This window comes from Thalassophryne amazonica, chromosome 19 (assembly GCF_902500255.1).
Source record: "Thalassophryne amazonica chromosome 19, fThaAma1.1, whole genome shotgun sequence".
Taxonomy (NCBI): Eukaryota; Metazoa; Chordata; class Actinopteri; order Batrachoidiformes; family Batrachoididae; genus Thalassophryne; species Thalassophryne amazonica.
In genome coordinates this window covers 21,261,515-21,280,297 of record NC_047121.1, presented here as the reverse complement: position 1 = coordinate 21,280,297, position 18,783 = coordinate 21,261,515, and the positions used below count along the sequence as shown (strand labels likewise).

The 18,783-nt window shown below is 39.8% G+C and overlaps 1 protein-coding gene across 1 annotated transcript in view; it reads left to right on the top strand.

Annotated features, from left to right (window-relative positions):
- The window catches only part of syne2b (spectrin repeat containing, nuclear envelope 2b), a 498,820-nt gene that overhangs the window by 254,912 nt on the left and 225,125 nt on the right, over positions 1-18,783 (top strand). The window contains 5 exon segments of the mRNA XM_034159894.1: positions 6,408-6,593; positions 6,691-6,804; positions 7,013-7,165; positions 12,120-12,260; positions 12,504-12,626. Coding sequence (XP_034015785.1) covers positions 6,408-6,593; positions 6,691-6,804; positions 7,013-7,165; positions 12,120-12,260; positions 12,504-12,626 — 717 coding nt within the window.

Below are 18,783 nucleotides of genomic sequence, written 5' to 3'. Positions count from 1 at the left end.
ACCATTGTATTTAATACATCATCAAAAGTAAATTTATTTAAAAAAAAACAAACACTTTTTTGTCTTTTGTTTGGAAAGTAGAATTTTCTTTTTAACCAAATTTGACTTTTTATTTTATTTGTTGTTTCGTCAAATATTCCTAGGCTTTGAAAAAGCCTAAGCATGTATACTGTAAAATCCAGGTGAATTAACAGATAGATAGGCAAATGCTATTATCTAGTCTTATATAATGATGATAAACTGATGAGAAATGTCAAGGTGAGCACCGATGTGACCCCAATGCACGGAATAGAGCATTAGCATGATTTTTATACAGTGCATAAGATTCATCCTAAAAGTATACGTGCGAACAAAAGGCAACAGTGGCACACAAAGACACCAAAAAATAAACATTGATCTGTCTCATATTCCGCCCTCTACACACCCACATTCAACACAAATTGTCATTGTAAAACACTTCATGAATATCAACACCTCATGGACTTCTCGTCAAATTCACCTTGTGTTGTTTATGTTCTGAATTTGTAAAACTTTGTGTAAGCAGTGGTTCACCCCCCCGAGTCTGATCTGCTTGAGGTTTCTTCCTCAATATCATCAGAGGGAGTTTTTCCTTACACTGTTGCCTGTGTGCTTGCTCTAGGGGTTGGTAAGGTTAGACCTTACTTGTGTGATAGCACCTTGATGCAGCTTTGTTGTGATTTGGCATTATATAAACTAAATAAAATAAATACAAAATATTGAAGCAGACACATGAAGCCTATGCATATCACCACAGACAGAGTAGGGGGAAAAAAAACATTCTTGAAACAGAAAATGAGTTGCTTGTGTGTGATCCCAGCACTAGCTTGACAAAAAATCCAAAAAAGACCCCCCCCCCCCCCAAAAAAAAACCCCAACATAAACAAGAAATTTACTGAGTACTAACACAAGTTAGCCACAAGTAGTTATGAACCAAACTATGTATTCATAATGACCATTCACTCATGGTGCAGAAGAGTGCATCTTCTTTTTGCCATAATCACTTTAACAAGTTTTAAGAAGATTTGGCAGACTTTTTAAAAAACCTGACACATGAACCAGGATGACACCTTGCAAATACTAGAATACCTCAACAATTATCTATCGCTACAGTTGCCTCAGAATCATTTGCACTGCTGTGAGGTAATCACTGTTGTCTTTATTATGATAATGTGGGCCCATTTTTTATATCACATTGCAAGATGCAAATGATTTTTCTCGTGCCAGTGCAGCAGGCTCGATGTCACACCTTTTCCAAATGATTGTGATAATCCGGTCATGTCCATCTCTAGCATATTGAAATTTCAACAGCTACGGTGCGATCCAGTGATATTAAAAGCTTATATATTTAACAACTGAATCATCCATCTAAAATAATTATGGCTCACTATTACATCTAACAGTGCCAATGTACGAGTTATAACTCATTCACACTCTGCATCATTTTATGTTCTAATGTTGACACTCATATTTAACCCTCTCCAAACTGTTTCTATGCATAGGTCACAGTTTGTGCACATGTGCGAATATCTAATTTGTTTTCAAAAGTCAAATCATATGTGTCATTGGTCATGCACATCTTTTAGGTCCTGTTTTGTTCACAAGGTTTATAAAAGAAGCCCCAGATGATTAGAGTTCAGAGGATTTAATTATAACACACTCAAACAGGCTAGCATTCACGAAACTGACAGTGTCTAGATTTGTCAGTCAAGGGCCATACCTCTGGTCAAATGGGCTCAACTCAAACAATATAATAATATGCGTATTACCAACCTATAACAAGGACTCATACCAAGTTTCACAAAATGTATCCTTAAAATGTGAGAGGAGTTGATCTCAGAATGCTTATATACTTTTTGGGATGGACGGAGGGACAGGTAGACAGAAATCACCACAACATAATCCCCCTTTGGACAGCGGGGGATAAAAGCACAGTTGCAGACCTGCAAGGCACTAACAACAAACACTAACGCTTTTCCCCAAAAAATATAGCTAAAATCTCTTTCTGAGGATGGTATGACCTCAAATGCACTCATAAAATTAAGAGACTGCAAACCAGTGGGCATATCCAGAGGGAAAGACAGTGTTGTGGGGTGTTGTTATTATTAATAATAATAATAAATTTAAACTAAAATGTTTAAATCAGTATTACTATAGTTTTACTATAGTTCTAGACTAAGGTTAATTGATGAGCCATATAAAAATAAATTTAGTTAATTGAACTTTTCTGTGTAACTAAAGTGGGATGTGAAGCAATATATATATATATATATATATATATATATATATATATATATATATATATATATATTAATGTAATGTCCAAGCTCTGCATTGTTGGGTCTGTTTGGTGTTCTAGCTTTAAAATCAGGTTAGTTAGCATGATCAGTTTAATCACTTTTGATTAAAGGCAAAGAAAAGGTGAGAAAGTGCAAAAGAAAATACAAATACAACACATATTAAGCAGTACAACTAAATTGGGCGGTGGGGGTGGGGGGGTAGTCATCAAAAAACCCTCCAGAATGCATCCCTGGACATTAAAAACCACAAACCCCCTGCCACCAAAGCTCCACTTTCACCAAAATAGACTCCCCCCATTTCAGATCCTAGCTAGTGGCCTGAGAATTTAATTAGTATTGAATGAAGTAAAAGCTGTCCCCTTAAAATGTGTTTATCCAGACGTATTTACATAATGTGTAGTTTAAAGTGTTTCTACAACTGAAATGTAATCTTGTTCAGCAGTAGAACAATTTACTGTTTTCCACTTGTTTTACCTTAAACATTAGGATACGATCTCAAAGGGGTTTCACACACAAAGGTAGCAGGTGAACAGCTTATGATTTGGCCACGGTAAAAAAAAAAATCAGTCAGAAGATTTATTTCTTTATTTATTTTTGCTTTATTCCTTTGCATGTCAGCAGGTCTCACTTCCAAAGACTCTGTTTGGCAGTCACCCAGGTCAATACTACATTTAATTTGATTTTCTATATACTAGTTTCAAAGAAAAATCCTAAATCCAGGGTGTTATAATTAAAAAAACTGTTGGTCTTCTGGGCAGCAGGGTGGCTTAGTGGTTAGCATTGTTGCCTCACAGCTAAAAGGTCCCAGGTTCACACTCTACGTGGTATGCTTGTTCTCCCTGTGATTGCATGGGTTCCTTCAGGGTGCTCTGGCTTTGTTCCACTTCCAAAACCATGCAGGTTAGATGACTCACCTGTTGGAATCAGTGGCTGCAACAAAAACCTGTACCCTCTCGGCCCTTTCTGGAATACTTTGGACACCACTGTTGTAAAGCCACCTTGACACTTGCACAAATTTGATGCCTACACTGGCATGTAATCTTGTGTGCCAATGAATACACTCATTGTAAACTGTTGTAAACTGTGCAAGGCAAAATTTCTGGCACGCAAAATTTGATGCCACTTGCATGAACTAGTTGTGAACATTGCCCAACCAGTTCACAAACACTGCGTGCCACTGCGTGTCAGTGCATGTCATTGCACGCAGCCTCGCACAGTTTATGCACAGTGTACGACGAGTTTACTCATTGGCATGCAAGACTGCGTGCCAGTGCAGGCATCAAATTTGTGCAAGTGTCAAGGTGGCTTTATAAATTATAGACCACTCACAACAGCTGCCTTTTTACTTCTGTGTACATCAAACATATGCAAGGATTTAATTTTCTAGTCGATAGCCAGCTTCTTAATTATTAAAATGTGTGGAGTGTGACAGCATAGTAGCCCATATTGTAGCCAAGTGTCAAGGTGGCTGTTGGGAAAGTGTAGTGACACGGACCCACAACAGGGGGCGCAAATGAACGGTCAATAGATGAGCCAAAAAGTAACAATTTATTGTTGTGAATGTGCACAACGAACATACAGACAATCTCAGAATATCACAACAGTCAATACACAAAGGTGACGTGTGGGCAGGCTCGAGGATAGAAGACGTCTGTCCTGAGGAGAGCCGGAACCACACGATTTCCGCCGCCCCAGAACCTGGTGAATACTGGAGCCGCCAAGTCCCGAATTCCCAGGTGATCACCGTCCCCGACTGTCGGATCTGGTACTGCTGGCGAAGAACAAAGACAGTCAAGTGTGGGTGTGTGTACACCCAGTAACAACAACGGTGGGAATGCCACCTCCACCTCTCACTCAATACTTGCAGCGGTCTCAGCTGAAAAGGAGCACCGTCTTGCACAGCCTCCTCAAAAGCGACCGGTTCTCCTGCAAACACTCACAATAAACAGATTTACAAAAGGCTGATGATATTACCTCCTATGAAGTATGATATCTCGGCAACGAGGTGGAGATGACGTCTGGTCTTTATGGAGTGAGATGATGTTGAGTAGATGGGTGACAGCTGTCAAGAGGTAATGAGCGACAGCTGTCACCCCCGGCTGTGTCCATGGCGGCAGCGCCCTCTCCTGCCTGAAGCCCGCACTTCAGGCAGGGCGCCCTCTGGTGGTGGGCCAGCAGTACCTCCTCTTCTGGCGGCCCACACAACAGTGGCTTAAGGCTGCTGAAATAAGTTAATACACTGTATAGCATGGTCAAGTTGAAACTTGTGCTAGAACAGTTTAATTTTTGGTGTCTTACAGAGTTGAAATGTCTGCCTAGAATTAAACTTTACAGCATGGTAGGTATGCGCATAAGGTTGGCAGATAGGAGAACAAAATAGTGAAAACTGGCTATTATTCCAGTTAGAGCATATAGTGTTACAGCCCATTTTCCAACACTCCAGGTTTATAAAAGAGCAAAGCCATGTCACCACATCACCAAATCCTGTCAGAATCTACAGTGATCCTTATTCAGTAGATGCGTCTCCTATTGACTTGCCATTCCACTACCATCAACTCCCAAGTGTCTTCTTTAAAACAGTATACTTTTCGGTGTTTTGCAGTTGTGAAATCTTGCGCCGTCTGGCATTTCCTTGACTCACGTGAGAGATCATTTCAGCAGAGTTCCGGGTTAGAGCATAATGGAAACACACCTCGTGAAGCGTGGACAACAAGACAACATTGGTGCACAGCAGAAGTTTATCATAGGTGCTACGCCTCCTCTAGATAACCCTCTCAACTTGAAAGAACCTGTCATTATTATAATCGCTCGTGAACTCGCTGAATTGGCGGCATCCACATCCTTACTTTGCCATTGTTTACATGCTGTGAGACAGCGGAACTCTGCTGGCACCGCGGTGCATTCTGGGAAGTGTAGGCAGCCAGCAGGGGCATTATGGGAAATGACGAAACACTGGATGTAGCAGTATCTGGATAAAAATTATTGACAGGTTAGGCTGGATGCAAATGCAGGACTCAGACAACAAGCTCTCTAAGTAAAAGCAGCTTACTGGAACAGTAAACAGGGTATGGTACGCAGTGAGGCAGTCCAACAAGAGTAACAATGCCAAGAACATCAGGCAAAGGCGCGGTCAAGGATACAGGCAGGTAGTTGTAACACACGTGAGGCAAGCAGGTCAAGAATACATAAGACAGAGCTGGAGAGAAGGCACTAGGCGCATCAATTGGGCAAAGGAGTAAGGCAAAATGAGGAGCTTAAATACACCCAGGTGATGAGGTGCTGATTGGTAACAGGTGTGCATGGAACACACCAGAAAGAGGGTGTGGCCAGAGAGAGGGAAACACCCACCACCAAGAGCCAGCAGAGACAGACAAGAGAGAAAGGGACAGACAGACCCAAACGGGAAAAAAAACCCCAGCAAGAGAACAAACCAAACAGAAAGCAACTGAAAAACAAAACAAAGAAACAAAAGCAAACCAAACTCAAATCCTGACAGTTGGAGTAACTTCTTCATAGTCAAGCTGTCAACCTTTCAAGTGATAGTCATCCACCTTGTCTCTGTTAAAGAAAATGGTTTAAAGAGATCAACTCAAAATTTTTGAGCTAAGGGACATCCAAATTTCTGCAGATATCTGGCAGTACGGGACATGAAATTAAAACTGACAAAATATGATAAGCATAAGCCACATGAAAATATGTGCTGATTAAAGCTATTTTAAACCATAGTGGCTTTACGTCCAGCCGTTGGTTCAATAAAGTAAATACGTGAGCATATACGCCCAACCACAACCGACCAATGCTTTTCACGCCGCAACAGAGCCTTAAAAAGTGGTGTAAAAAACGTAGTTTAGATGCGCAAAACGGTTGGGCGTGTAATGTTCAGTGTATGACTTATCTGCTCAACGGTTGGGCAAATAGCCTTTGCCATTTTAAACATCAAGGTCTGAACAACACAGAAGCAAACAGACAAGACTTTGGGACCTTTACAGTTTCAAATATGTGGTGATGTAGATGCCTATATGTTAGCATGTCCTTTGTTGATTTTGTTTAAGGTTGTTACAGGAACATGTTTGTGTTTTGTGTTCACAGCTGGTGCTGGATGACTCTGCACAGATCCGCACAACCTTGCAGGGTTTCGGCTCTGTGCTGAAGGAAATGTCGCAGGTTTGTGACATCACCTCCCTCCAACAACAGCTGGTTGAAGCTGATCAAGAAGTGGCTGCTGTGCAGAACAGCTTTACAGCTCCACTGTCTCAACTGGAACATGCAGCTGCTGTGAGCTATAACTATAAAATCTAAAATCATGACATAACATAAAAATATATAATATACATTTTAAAAAAAATCATTGGATATATTGATTGCTGTCTAGGAGGTGGAAGCCATTGAGACTGAGGTCAGGAACATGGAGAGTGACGTAGCTGAGATAAAAAATTTATTGTCTTCTCCGGAGACTCTTCCCAGTCCCAGAGAGGAACACCTGAAGGTAAGATGGCAAATTGTCTATTGCCATTATGTTTAGTGCCAAGTACCATATCCTTTCCAAATGAGTTCAGTTTTGTTGATTTTCTAGTTGATGCCAGACCTTGAAGCAAAGGGAAGGGGGGCACACAGACTTGTCCAGTTTGTTGTTCTAAAATGATATGAAACATAGCATTGATTTTTTATATTCTGTCACAATTATGTGTGCATAGGTCACTGAGCAGAGGATCCAGTCCATGAGGAGGACTGTGGCTGAGATCCAGAAATGTAAACCAGGGCTTTGCCTTCCAGAGAAGACTGAGGAGTCACTGGCTGTCTTCACGGTAGTTGACCAGCTCCAGACTTTGCTCCTGGAACTGGAGAAGGTCAGGTCACTTTCACACCTCTTGTTGAGTTTATGTTGTCCACATGAAAAAAGAAAGATCCACTGTTGTCTTTTATGTCTGGTTGATTTTTGGTGGACTGTAATTTTATGACAAACAATCAAAGAAATGAAAACATGAGGCCACATAGTATCTGCCAATGTCACAATCCCATAATGGTCAATCTCCAAACAGCCAGTGCCCAGGCTAGTGCTCAGGGCAGGGTGCAAAATAACACCCATGTGACCACCCATGAGAGTAATGATCTAAATGGAAAGTTTGTCATTGTGAAATACGAAGGTCAGCCACTTGTGGGGCAAGTCCTTCAAGTAGTTGGAGAAGAGATTGAGGTGAGCTGCATGCAGCAACTGGGAGGAAAAACACATTCACTTGGCCCCATCGTGCAGAATAAGAGGGCTTCTTAAAGAAAATTAACAGGTCTGTGTGAGCCAGAATTCTTGCTGGTTGGTAGGGGTTCAAATACTTATTTGCAGCAGTAACATACAAATAAATTATTTAAAAAAAATCATACATTGTGATTTCTGGATTTTTTGTTGTTGTTGTTTTTTTTTTTGTTTTTTTGTTTTTTTTTAGAATATGTCTCTCACTGTGGACATGCACCTAAGATGAAAATTTCAGACCCCTCCATGACTTATAAGTGGGAGAAATTGCAAAACTGCAGGGTGTTCAAATACTTATTTTCCTCACTGTAGGTGTGTGGATTCCAAATTATTTGGTGCCATATCTTCTACCCAGCACATAGTGGCACCAATGTTGTATGGCTGGGGGTGCCTGGCTGCCTTTTGTTTCTGTCTTCTGTTCTGTCTTTTGTTTTTCCTTCCAGGTGGCTTGCGTTCAGGACTGAGTGGCTGTGTGGCTGAGCTATCAGGACCTCACCCTGATCACCTGAGGCTGGTCATGTGCAGCTCGTCAGGACTCACAGCTGTGGTGCATCTTTATGGATTGGGGCATGGTTGCATTTAAGTCTGGAGTACACAGTGTGTATTTGCCAGAGACTCGACTTTGTGACCAGACGGGTGAGATCGTCGTCTAGAGAGCCATCTCATCTTCATGGATGCAGAGACCACCAGGTTTGATGCCATGGTCTGTGAAAGAGGAGGGGGTGAGGTCTCACGCTCGTCAGCACACTTCCTGAGGTACTTTAGGTTTTGTGACTAACATTAGTACAGTCAGTAAATGTGGTGTCCCTCACACCTTATTATATTGAGCTGATATGTTAGTCGTTTAATCAGCTTCCACTGCAGTGGAGAATTGAACTGGGTGTTCCATGCCTGCAGGGTGGGAAGCTGATTAGAGATTAAGCCAGGAAGTGTTTGCTGTTTGTGTACACCTTTGAGTGGTCTCTCTGTGTGTGGAGTGTGGACTCACATGATGGTGTCTTCTTTCACAGACTCGGTTGGTCGCGGCCACCTGGGGGGTGTCGGCGGGGTCCTTGGGTCCGAACTGTTCTGGCTCCGGACCGTTTGTGCTGCTGGGAGCGCACCGCTATTTCACCACGCCAGACCGCGCACTTATTTGTTTGTAATTCTGCACATCACTGTTATGTTATTAAATTCTGTTATCCTTTGTACCGTGCTCTGCTTATTTTATACTGGGTCTTACGTCAAACGCTGGTCGGTCCTCCGCCCGCGTCCGACACATAACAACCAATGCAGCACAAGTGTTATTGCCACAGGAAACAGTTAAGGCTTTGGTGACCAGTGTCCACATGCTCTAAACCACAAATCCAATTGTGGTTATGTCACATAACCATGTGTGTCTGTTAGTCTGCTGCTGAGGTGTCCTGAAGCCCAGACCTGGCATTTTCAGACTTTATATGTCTGATCTGATTAAAAATTATTTGTGACATAGTTATATTTTTAAGTTGAATGGACTCAACAATGCCTGTACAGCCAGTTGCCTCAACAATAGCAGTTTATAGCATTTTAAAAAGGAATAGTTTGCACCATCTGTCATGCTTAGTTATCATGTTTATGGGGTAACGTCGGTCATACGTCATAGAATCCAATGGACGTCAACCTTTTTTGACCTTTACGTTGGAGACCAAGCATTCAACACAGTCAAAACTATGCCATTTATTAATCCTTTTTATTTCAACCAATAATTTGCATCACTTTTTTACCAAAATTGGAGTAACTTTAACTTTTGACCCCTGTCCAAACTGAAACTGATCTTTGTCACCATTTTTTGCCATTTTTACCCCATAACTCCAGAACATTCAGTCATAGATAGTCCAAACAATATCTTTTTGGAATCATTATGATGAGACAAATAATGTGGTATAGTTTTCAACATGATTGGAGCAACTTTATATTTTGACCCCTGTGTAATTCTTTATTGACCTCTCTAGCCCATTAGAGGTCAGCTCCAGGATGGCTCCATACCTGAAAATAAACATTAGTTAATTTAGAATATGTGTGCCAAATTCCATGCTTTTATCACAAAATTAACAATTGTTTTGCTGTGCTGTCCCACTATTGTGGCTGAACACAAGATAATACTGTGTTCACAGGTGTTGGAGGGGACCTTTTGCAACAGTATCACATAAGTGTAAACCCAAAAAATCAACACAAAATTGTATAACAATTTACTCCATCACACCCTGCACATCAGTTGATGAGAGAGGGAACGATGACCAGGACTCGGTCCAGTTCTCAAATTGCCCTCACCTTTAATACAGAGAATGAGCCAAAGTAACAATAACAGAGTGTCTCTGGGTTCATACTTAGTTTGCCCTAGCAATCATGCTCTGAGCAGGAACCCCGTCTACCTCTCCCTGAACCCATATACTATCTTGAGTTTCTGTCTAAACATTGCATCACTAAACTAAGATGTATTCTTTCTTGATTGGTCCACTTCTCATCCTGTGCACAGTGCAGTCTTCTGTGCTTGACACGCAGTGTACTTCAGGATAATTACCTGAAAAGGAGTTGTTTTGTGCATTCAACCATGTCTCATTCTAGCCACAGAATGTCTGACCGATTTATCAGTTTCCCACAATCTATCTACACGGTTTCTAAACCATCGTACATCGTTTCACACTCAGCAGGTGCACAGTAGTTACATAATATTAGCATTTATTGGCAGTTACAAAAGATTACTTTAGGTTATGCTAATATAATGCAAATACAATGCAAACCACTGAATACACAACAAACAGTGGATAATACAAGAAAACAGTGCACCTTATTAATAAAATGCATAAGTAGTTGACACATAAACTAGAAACATAGCACAATCAATAAACACGTGTTCTTTTGCATAATATCTTCTTCACAGATGGTCTGGACAATAAACATGCTTTGAAATGAAAATGTAGATGCTGATAATACATCATTAAAATATGTAACTCCCCATGCTTTGATAAAAAAAACATAATATAAACACTAATGATACAGTCCAAATTTACAATAGAAAAAGAAAGCTGTCAGAAAGATTTACTGCCTCTGTCTGACAGAAACAGTGAGAAGAAACAACACAGAAACTGAGTTGTTTCAAAGCTTTGTTTTACATGCGCAAGGAGTGAGCAATTAACATTCAGAAAATGCAAGTTACTCTCACTGAAAGCCTGTAACCAAGCTTCTAGCTTTTACATAGTTTAAACCACACCCTGGTTACCCATTTAACATAAGTATTTAGCCAGTTATATGCAACAGTGTTTAACAATACCTGCTGAACTGCTGAAAACTATTTTCTCTTGAACAGATCGTGAATTATTCTCCGAGTGGGCAGGGATGTCCTCCTGTTGTTCACTCCTTGAGATGAGAAACCCAGCTGCATTCCTTCCACTTCTCTATGAATTTTTAGCATTAAATCATTCCCATTAAAATGCAAAGGGTCAATGCACAAAACATTTGTAGTACAATACAATAGATGATCACATAATGATAGAGGTAGTAAATTCATGATCACATATTGATAAAAGACATATACATTTTCATACAAAAGCTCACTCCAGCTACACTACAGTACACAGAGTGCACAACAGTGTGCATGACAGATAAAGACAGACAAACAGGTTTTACCTTAAAAACCTTTGCAGACAAATAGTTTGCACAAAGCACAGTAAGAGGTGTTAAAGGATACAATATTCACACAGCTGTTAATCCAACTGTCATGGCAACTTCCAGTCTGAATTTTCATGTCATCATAGCTGTTAAACCCTGTCCACATGGCCACAGTGCACGTCAACGCATCACGGAGATGCACTGACACACAGCATCTGTGATCGTGGTAGAATGTCTGGATTGGGCATGTAATCATACATCCATTGACCGTCCACCTCATGTGTCAGAGGATTCATCTGAATTTTCATGTCATCATGGCTGTTAGACCCCGTCCACATGGCCGCAGTGCACGTCAACGCATCACAGAGACGCGCAAACTATCTGTGATGCACGGTGTATTTGGTGTGATTGCACAATGTTCACGTGTAGTGCACGATGATTGCCTCTTTGCACATTACAATATTTCCTTTGTGTAGCAAACAGGAAGCAGGGGGAGGGGGGAGCTCATCAGGGGCAAAATCTGGACATGACAATGCAATCAGACTGCTCCGAATGCTGGTGGGTTGCCATTTCAGATGTCAGTTGTATGTGATTCCTCCTGAATATGTCTCCACACCTTTCAGCTGTCTGGTCAGTACATTGCACTATGAGCCTTGCACATTGTCTTAGAGAAGATAACAGGTGTGATATGTGTACAGAGTCCCCACAGCAAACCCCTGCATAATGTGCACAATAATACAGCCATTTGCACCCAGCAGCCACTTTGTGCTCAGAATATTAGCCATCTAGATAGCAATGTGTACTCGGTCATGGCCCTTATGGATTTGTGATGTGTGACACAGAAGCTCAAGATAGGGGTCAGAGTGTCTCTTTCACGTCAAAGTGACATCTAGCAGCAAGTTATTCATAAGACTTTGTTCTCCTTGTAGAAGATTCTTGCGTTGTACATCCAGCAGCCTCCAACTCCAGTCCAAGCTAAGACCGTGTCAGTCAGCATGACTATGCCAGGGTCAACACCACAGACGAGTTCTCAGCCTCAGATCCCAAAAGCCACTGCAGAGGGACCTGAAGTGAGTTAATCGCTGTTTTCTATTAACTGCTGAATAAATCTAAAGTTACTGTATTGTGAATTCATTTGACTTGTTATTTTTGATTTATCCAAAGTGTTTCATCATAAAATTTGCATTAGTTAAAAGTTATTAATGAAGTAACTTTGCCCCAGATTCAACTTGAAAGCATTGGGAACCCCAATTCATGCATCAACAATAAAGTCAGAGAAAAATTATTTATTGAAGTTTCAACACTCTTTACAGAATGATGATACTGAGCAGAGCCATACTGAAGAAGATGTACTGAAGCCATCTGGAGCTACGCTTCTGACCGTGGAGCAGACTTCTCCTGAACAGAGTCCGTCCTGGACACCTGAAAGTGCACAGGTAGGGTCGCTAAGATTTCACTATAAGAAAGGTTTTTTTTTTAGGGCCCCATCACACTAGAGCACAAATGGTGTACAAACCACACGAATTAGCAAAACAAACAAAAGTTGAGCTGCATTCATACAAGACAGGCAGTTAAGGCAATCCGAACGGCAGTTGTACAGCCGTGTACGAATGCTATTTGATGAGCCAGAACGTGGTTCAGAGGAGGCTCGAATGATTCATGCAGGTCGCATGTGGCACAGCAGGAAAGATGAAACATGACAACATAATGAACCCAGCAGGAAACCCACCAATGCTAGAAGTGTGAAGTGAAAGCGCTATCGCTCCCCCCCAGTTACAGGTTCAATATTCTGTTTCAATTGATCTTTATTGACATGGGAAACATATGTTTTCTTTGCCAAAGCAAGTGTTTCATAGAGCAAAAAGTAAATATAAAAACCTCTCTCAGCTCTCTATCTCTCTCTGTCTCTCTCCACCTCTCTGGAAATCAGCTGTGCACGGTGAGGCGTGGCTCTGAGACAGACAGACACGCTCACCTGTCCTGTTTTCTCTTTTCTTTTTTGTTTTCTAGAAAGCAGATAATAAGGATATATAAAAACAGAAACAGTCAGGTGGGCAAGAGATCTGTATGTGTCAGAGGCGTGGGGCAACTCGCGTGGCTCTGAGATGCACTGACGCTGACACAGCGCCTGTGATCGCGGTAGAATGTCCGGATTGGGCATGTAATCACACATCCATTGACACTTCACCTCATGTGTCAGAGGATTCCTCTAAATTTTGATGCCATCATTGCTGTTAGAGCCTGTCCACATGGCTGCAGTGTGCGTCAAAGTGTCATGGAGACGCACTGACGGACAACACTTGTGATCATGGTAGAACGTCCGGATTGGGCATGTAATCACACATCCATTAACAGTCCATCTCATGTCTTAAAGGATTCATCTGAATTTTTATGTCATCATGGCTGTTAGATACTGTCCACATATGCACAGTGTAGTCAAACTTTATTGCAGACTCCAACGTCCAAATAGACATACCATCACATACAAAACATAAAACAAATATGTAGTATAAGAAAAAGTGTATATATCACATAATGTTAAAAAAAGAAAACAAATAAATAGATATATATACACATACACACATATACAATATACGTATACATACATACATTCACCCATACCCATGTACAAACCCATACACATACATACATAAAAAAAAAGTGCTTATGCAAATTCAATAAAAAGGCATCTAATAAATAGAAGAAGTAAAAAATGCCATTAAAAAAAAGTGCATACACATTCTATAAAAGGCACAAATACCAGTGTTTCCACATATGGGATTGGTATCTAACAGAACTGCACCTGGGATTGGTCAACTGCCTAATGAGATTATTCCCGGACCCCTGCAGTCTACAGTGTGTCAATGCATCACTGAGACGCACTGACACACACAACCTGTGATCGTGGTAGAACGTCCGGATTGGGCATGTAATCACACATCCATTGACAGTCCACTTCATGTTCCAGAGGATGCATCTGAATTTTCATGTCATCATGGTTGTTAGACCCCGTCCACCCGGCCACAGTGTGCATCAACGCATCACGGAGACGTGCTTACTAGTTGCTACACACGGTGTATTTGGTGTGATTGCGAGGGGGGGGGGGGTCATCAGGGGCACAATCGGGACATGCCAATGCAATCAGACTGCTCCGCATGCTGGTGGGTTGCCATTTCAGACGCAAGTTGTATGCCAGTTTGAATGCAATTCGGGCTAGCAGTCACACAGCAGTGCTACCACCGCAAGAATATTCCCTAGTTCGACTGCAGCATGACAGCAGTTTGCATGCTCTCTACATTCCTGCTGGTCTTTTTCCCTAAGTGCCAAACAAATGCTGTGCAGGGAATTCGATTGCCACTGGGCTGCAGAATGACTTGCACAAAAGTAGTTTGAATGTCACTTTTTACGGCAGTTGTGCAATTCGTGCTGCAGACTGAATTCAGTACGACTGCAGGTCGATTTGCACAAATGATGTTCGCTTGTTCATTCCTACGACAGTATGAATGCAGTAGGACTGACTCCACCGCCATTCGTTTGTTTTCCAGCACGAGCCACACACGAATGTGCCGACTGCTGTAGGAATGTTGTACGAGGAGTTTGAGTGCAGTTCAAATGCAGCAGGACTTGCAAGAATGTCATTGGAATGTCAATTTGTACGGCATTCTTGCTCTCGTGTGACGGGGCTTTAAAATATGTAATAAAATCAAAGCAGTATGATTCCAGATGAGGTATGTAGACAAACTGTAGCATAATATATATTTGATTTCAAACACCAATTAGTGCTTTTATTTATCTATTTTGTATTTTTTTTCTGTTAAATGCATTTTACCAATTTATTTCTTTTTTAACTAGATGCTTTCCTGAGCATCACATCTGAACACACTTAACTGCACTAAATTTTGAAAGTTTTCCTGTTGTATTTGCAATTTAAAACAATTGTATTTAAAACAAAATTTATTTCCAATTTTTATCTAGTTATTTGGTTTTCTGTTCTGCTTTTTTAAATTTCTCTGTCCTCATGTGAAGCACATTGTGATTTTATCTTGAAAGGTGCTATATAAATAAACTTTACTTATTTATTTACTAAAACTATGGCACCTTAACCGTATTACTACTACACAAAGCAATCCAAATATAAAAATGAATTGATTTATCTCCAGGGTGTGGTGAACTTGCTGTTTGTAATAAGAAAAAAAAAAAAACTGTACTCTGATTTTTAAAATGAAGAATAGTAATAAGAATATAGTAATGATAGAGGATGTTATCATTTAGTATCATTTTACAACCAACAATGAATACATACTATTAACTGTACAGTGTCTTTAAAATACATATTTAATTGAGCCAGTGGATTTTATTTTTCAGTTTTAGATGTTACACTCAGTAACTGCCAATAATCAACTCAGGAAGCAGCCAGTCAGTCATCAAGCTGCTGTTTACAGAGTTTAAGAGGCTTCCTAATGCAGTCTTTCAGGGACCTGTAATGCAAATGAACATTTGGAATAATTCTAGCCATTATGGTCTCGATGATGGATGTGTTAACTGAAGTAAACATTAAAATTAATTTTGTTTTTCTACATAAAATTGAAGTGTCCAACCTGTAGTTGAAAAACAAAGTCAAAAAAGTCACTAGCAGGTTTTTACATGTCAATGAACTTCATGAACAACTCCTTATAGTTCAGAATCAGAATCAAACTTATTGCCAAATAAGTTTTTACATACAAGGAATTTGCTCTGGTGCATAAACATCAATTAAAAAAGAAAAGAAAAAATACTTCTGTAAAAAGTATAGTCAAATAGGCAAAACTGTGTGCACTGTTAAGTAAAGATAACATAGTGGAATGGGGCTGTGCAAAAGCACAGTGCAGGGATGACCAGTCTGCACTTTGTGGAACTATAACACACAGAACACCTTTCTAAAGCCCTGTTCACACTGAATAATAAAGCCATGAATAATGGCCCACGTATGGATTTGTCAGAAATTTTAGTGATTATCTGACTAATGAGCCACGTATATGATGTTCTTCTGAAGGAATTGCAGGAAACAGATGTTAAAAAAAGGCTACAAGGGCTTTCTTAGAGTGGAACCTGCCCTGTTCCATGTAGCCTGTCCTGTCCTCGTAGCCGCCACGTACTTGGCTAATGGGTCTCTAACAGCCTTGTGCTCAGTGGTGGGCACAGCTAACCAAAAAATTAGCTTTGATAACCATTAATCAGACAACTGAAAAGTTATCTTTTATGACGCTAAACCGATAAACTGCTAAAAAATGTATCTTTATTACAGATAACCAATAACTAGTAATAATAATTAGTATTGATTTGGACACAGCCACATCAGACTACACAGTTGGTTTCTGATAAACCAGTTTCACTTTAAATGCTGCAGGGGCTGCTGGGTAAATTGAAGGATCACAAACACAAACAGCACATGAAAAATGAATAAATAAAAAATAAAACCCAAAACACTGTCATCATCTTTCAAAAGCAGTGAAAAAAGTATTAGAAGTCACAGTTTATCTCGGTATTATATACACCGTCATTTACGAGTTAAAAGCTGCCGCTTTTTTCACATGCTTTCAACCCTGCGGTTTAAACGACCGAAATATGTCCATTTATGCATTGATTGGCAGAGTAAAAGACACATGTAGTAAATATAAATTCTTACCTGCTAGTTTCAGTGGGATTCATTTGAAGAAATAATCCATATAAAGCATCCTGCTTATCCAAACGGTGTCTAAATGGTGAAGAAAAGTCTCTGTACACAGCTTATCCCATGCCACAAAGAAATAAAATAAAATAATGTTAAAATTAGTCCGTTTTGTTTTTGTGTTGAGCAAGCAATAACACTTTAACGTCCAAAGTGAAGCTGAACTACAATACCCACAATGCTCCCTACGTGACTAGCAACATTCCGCACGGCGGCCATTACTAAGGGTGGAGAGAGCACCTTGAGCCAGTTAAGGCACCTTTTAAACAGAAGCGAAAAGAAGGGAAAAAAGGCAGCCAGTGCTTCACCATCAACTGCACCAACTACAAAAACAAATTCTCCAATACTAAAATGAACTGTACAATAACCTTAATGTAATTATGTAAAACAAATGTCTATTTTAAAGTCGTTATGTCACAATTTAATATTGATATACAGAGACTATAACTCAACGCCATAAGTTCTTTTCTTTAAGCTGCGTTCACATGCGTACAAATACGGAAACAAAAACATTTAAAAAAAAAAAATATATATATATATATATATATATATATATATATATATATATTTTTTTTTTTAAATTTATATAAATACTTGCAGCTGTTATTAATATATATATTTTTTAACAGTGTGGTTGGAGGGGATGGAGGAGGTACTTTTTACCCTGACTGAGGGTCAAAAGTCATAAATTCTGAATGGCTTTATATCTGCTTGCCATAAAATGTTAGTAAAAATCATATATATGTTGCTGTCATTAAAAGACTAGCAATAATATTACATTAGAAAAAGCAGCAAGGTAAATGAGCACAATGGCAAAGCATACTTCAAATTTATATTTTAATATGTAAGGATTTTTTATCCAGGAATGTATGGGTTCATTAGAGGTTTTAATCAGCTTGAATATAACTTACAAGGCCTCATTTATAAAAATCCATCAAGACTTATGATGACAGGAAAAAAAAAATCACAGTAAATGAACAGAATGGCATATTTTTCCCCAACTTTCCACACTTTACATAAAACATTTTTTCCTACCCAGGCATGTATGGCTTCATTAGAAAGATCAATTAAAGGGCTTTAAAACAAGCCTACTTTTATTAAAATCTGTTAACAAATAGCGACAATAGAGCGAGAAAAGCAGCAGTTTGTCATAATTTCCCCAAATTTCTGCATTTTACATAAATTGGTTTTTTTCACCCACATATGCATATAGGTTCATTGGAAAGAGCTTTCAAAGGGCTTTAAAACAAGCCTACTTTTATTAAAATCTCTTAACAAATAGCGACAGTAGAACGAGAAAAGCAGCACAGTTTGTCATAATTTCCCCAAATTTCTGCATTTTACATAAACGTTTTTTTTCACCCACACATACGTAGGTTCATTGGAAAGAGCTTTCAAATGGCTTTAAAACAAGCCTACATGTATTAAATTCCATAAAGAAATTGCGACGCTAGTGCAAAAAAAGCGGTCGGTTTGTTATTGATGATCAGCACATCTCCACCCTTAGTAATGGCGCCTTCCTGTCCTGAGCCACACTGATAGACTGAGGCACGCACGTCCATTCCAGGTCTATATTTCCATGGATGAGCCAATCATGTTTTGCGTTTAATGATTATGTCATCAGCAAGTGACAGCCAGTCTGCCAAAAACAACTGATCTACCCATGACAGGGATTAAAATTTTGATTTTAGGGTTTGCAAATGTTTTTGGCCGTTAAACTTTGCTTATTTTACCAGGAAAAAAAAATGTTATCGGATTAAAAGTTATCAGAACTAAATTTATCGGAAGATAATTGGTTTTAAAAGTTATCTGAAAAGCTAATCCGCTAGCAAAAATATTAGCTTCGATATTTATCGGTTATCGGATTAGCTAAACAGCGCCCACCA